This window comes from Atta cephalotes (assembly GCF_000143395.1).
Source record: "Atta cephalotes unplaced genomic scaffold scaffold00002, whole genome shotgun sequence".
NCBI classification, from domain to species: Eukaryota; Metazoa; Arthropoda; class Insecta; order Hymenoptera; family Formicidae; genus Atta; species Atta cephalotes.
Genome location: NW_012130066.1, coordinates 9,900,963 through 9,905,189, shown reverse-complemented (window position 1 = coordinate 9,905,189; position 4,227 = coordinate 9,900,963). Strand labels below are relative to the sequence as shown.

General features: G+C 30.1%; 1 protein-coding gene across 1 annotated transcript in view; it reads left to right on the top strand.

Annotated features, from left to right (window-relative positions):
- LOC105623791 (casein kinase II subunit alpha) overlaps positions 1-3,614 on the top strand; it is a 4,400-nt gene extending 786 nt beyond the window's left edge. The window contains 5 exon segments of the mRNA XM_012205171.1: positions 6-53; positions 267-479; positions 2,590-2,784; positions 2,956-3,307; positions 3,517-3,614. Of these exon segments, the coding sequence (XP_012060561.1) occupies positions 6-53; positions 267-479; positions 2,590-2,784; positions 2,956-3,307; positions 3,517-3,614 (906 nt within the window).
- Positions 3,615-4,227: the final 613 nt, after the last annotated feature.

Here is a 4,227-nt window from a genome sequence, read left to right as displayed (position 1 = left end):
TTGAGGCTATAAATGTTACAAACAATGAAAATTGTGTTGTAAAAATATTGAAGGTATGATAAAGTACGATCAATGCTACAAATTTTTTTTTAATTGGAACCATTCTTTAATTGGTCAATTCATAAAATTCTTTTTTCTTAATTAATCAATTAAATGCTTCAAAGCATTTATAATAAGACTGACTGTATTCATAGTCGTGTTATATATCATATATAAATATTTGATATAAACTGAAGATGAAAGTAATAATTTTTTATTTGTTACAGCCTGTTAAAAAGAAGAAAATAAAAAGGGAAATAAAAATTTTAGAAAATCTTAAAGGTGGGACCAACATAATTACACTCCAAGCAGTTGTTAAAGATCCAGTTTCAAGGACACCGGCACTGATTTTCGAACATGTCAACAACACAGATTTCAAGCAATTATATCAGACGTTAACTGACTACGACATAAGATACTACCTCTATGAATTATTAAAAGTGCGTGTATTGTTAAATGCAATGGAACTAAATATCAGTTGATGGTGAACATCGAAATAATTACTGATAGCTGTAGGTGTATATCATGGGTCCGAAAAGAGTAATAGATTGAATTATTGTATTTTTCATATCGAGGATATGAGACCAGTTATTATAATTTTGTTTTTTGCTGTATTCTTACATCCATACACTTTTTGATGAAAGTTAAAATTGTTATGTTGTGTTTTATTTTTTAAAACAATTTAAAGAAGTCATTTGTATATATTAGGTGTACAACTTTGTTTCCGCTGTTTTTTTTCCGAAATTCGAGGCTTTATTGTAAAAAACTGTGGTATACATTTATTATTCAAAGTATTGTCCATCGCTGGCCACTACTTTCTCCCATCTTTCGGGTAGCGTACGAATCCTGCGTCGAAAAAACTGGTCATCTTTTGAGGCTATCCACGAATCGATCCAATTTTTTACTTCTTCATAAGACCGGAAGTGCTGGTCAGCCAGGCCGTGTGCCATTGATCGAAACAAGTGATAGAGGGAGCAACGTCTGGAGAATACGGCGGGTGGAGTAGGACTTCCCATTTCAACGTTTTCAAGTATGTCTTGACCACTTTCGCAATATGGGGTCGAGCATTGTCATGCTGCAAAATCACTTTATCGTGTCTCTCGTTGTATTGCGGCCGTTTGTCTTTCAATGCTCGGCTCAAACGCATCAATTGCGTTCGATACCGATCACCTGTGATTGTTTCAGTCGGTTTTAACAGTTCATAATACACTACGTCGAGCTGGTCCCACCAAATACAGAGCATGACCTTGGACGTCAAAATCACCGTTCTTGAAGCGTTGAAACCACTCACGACACGTTCTTTCACTAATAGCGGCCTGACCATAAGTATTTGAGAGCATTCGATGAGTCTCAGCCGCAGATCTCTTCATATTGAAACAAAAAATTAAAACCTCCCGCAAATGACGAGAATTTGGCTCGTAAACTGACATTTTCAATCGAGAATAACTTTATGATGCAGACACAAATCGACTAATGTTTCTATGGGATTATGTTGACAGATGCCCAAGTTTATTGTATGACGTCTATGATCTATTTATTTCGACCACCACTTACCGCTAAAGCCATCTATAGGAAAACGGCGGAAGTAAAGTTGTACACCTAATCTATGGTTTTCGTACGATTTCATTTTATTTTTCCTTATTTATAATTCATTAATATTATTTACGCCAATTATTAATGCCAATATTTTTTTCTATAAGATTTTAAACATTAGAGAATTAATAGAAAAGGTTCAATGATTTTATGATTAAAGACCCTATAAATAAAAATCACACCATACGGTAGTCAGTTTTGATTGCCTCGCTAGGTTTTGTCAATTCCCGCTTATATTTGCATCACTAATTTTAGGTGCCATAAATATTATATTTCAGCAATGTAAGTACGAAATAAATCTTAAATGGAAAATTGTTGTAAAACAGTGCTGCATATTGACTCATTTTCTAAATTTTTACGTATATATTTTTTGGATATAACTTGTATATGAATAAAATAATTAAATTTACTTAATAATCTATATTGTTACTTAAAGCAATCTCATTTTAAAGAAAATTAGGACATTCTGATTTCAAAAATAATTTTTTCAAAATTAACTTTTTCTTTTAAACTAATTCAATCTTAACTTTTATTAAGTTAATTTTTTGTTTCTTCAACTTTTAATTTAATTTTATTAATTTTATAGCCATTAACTTTAACTTAATTTAGTTTAAAAAAAACATGAACTTATCCAATTCTGAAATTGACATTTGTGTGAATAATTTTAATTATACTAATATTTTTACATTTCTCTTACCTTTTTTAAATTTAGGAAATCATTTTATCTTCAAAATACATTTGACATTTTACTTAAAAGGCACATGTGGAAACATTTTTGTATCCTTGCGACAAATACATCAACAATTATAAAATTTCAATAATTTTTGTTAATTTTGGACTTATGAATATTTGTTATAAATAACATATTGAAGTACGATTAATGCACCATCTAATCGGACATAAATGAAAATATTGTAGTATTTGACATAATTGTTCCTATTTTATGTTTCTGCACAGGCGCTAGATTATTGTCACAGTATGGGAATTATGCACAGAGATGTGAAACCGCACAATGTTATGATAGACCATGAAAATCGAAAATTACGATTAATTGACTGGGGACTAGCAGAGTTTTATCATCCTGGTCAAGAATATAATGTACGAGTAGCTTCCCGCTATTTTAAAGGCCCGGAATTACTTGTAGATTATCAAGTAAGTATTTTGCAATATTAAAACATAACAGAATAAAGGCAAAAGAGATTACAAGAGTGAAAAAGAAAATAGAGGAATAATAATTGTCTTTATAAAAATCTATCATTAAGTAATATTTAAATATAAATTTTATTTATGTAAATTAATTTGAAATATTTTGATGTTTTACAGATGTATGATTATTCATTAGATATGTGGTCATTGGGTTGCATGCTCGCTAGCATGATATTCAGGAAAGAACCGTTTTTTCATGGACACGATAATTATGATCAACTAGTTCGAATTGCAAAAGTTCTTGGAACTGAAGAATTATTCGAATATCTTGACAAGTATCATATTGAATTAGATCCCCGTTTTAATGACATATTAGGCCGACATTCACGTAAACGTTGGGAACGTTTTGTACATTCAGAGAATCAACATTTAGTATCTCCAGATAGTTTGGATTTTCTTGATAAACTCTTACGCTATGATCATTATGAAAGATTAACTGCACGTGAAGCAATGGAACATCCTTATTTTTGTAAGCATATATCGTGATGCATTATTCTTAAAATATGTTTTGGTATTTGTCTTTGCATTATCTTACAATGTGTTTCAAAAAAGAAAATTAATGTTACTGTTACATAGGCTTGTATATGGTGCATTTATATTTCATTCAGTGAGATTTATGTTTCGAAAACTTTCTTTTTAAGAGTGTGTATTTGTTTCATATCTTTTTTTCTATTTCAGATCCTATAGTAAAAGAACAGGGTCGTTTGACAATGGTGTCATCATCACCTACTCCCATGGCAGGCTCAGTGCCTGTAGGTGAGTAGCGGTCCAGGTAATGTCACCACCTTAATCTACCTCTATACTAATTGATATAATTATAATATAATTAACTTATACAAATTTAATATTGTAAAATATGTTTTTTTTATTTCATCGAGATATACGCTCTCAATGTATCTTTTTTTCCTAAAAATGTTACGCTCAATATTTTATATCTATCATTATGATTAGATTTAATAATATAACAAGCAAAATAAAATGAATACATTCGTGTGTATATATATATATATAAAAATTTTTATGCCTGATACCATGTGCAGGGATGTAATCACAAATGTTATTTGCACTTTACATTGAAATATAATCTGTATTTAAGTAAGGTAAAAGAAATGTAAGTTGTAAATACATTACAAATAGAAAATATTGATTATACATATACTGTTTATTTGTTATATTAACTCATTTTATATGTTAATAACCAGACACGCGACATTAAGTAATAAGTATATGCGCGCGCACGCGCACATATTCACATACAAGACAAGGTATCTCACCAAACATGATCACTCTTAATACCTGTAAGGTCGAATAAAAAACATGTTTAGACAGAATTTGGCTTGACAGGATACAAACAATAATAAAATCAATTTTCGAAAAACCGATTTTTTA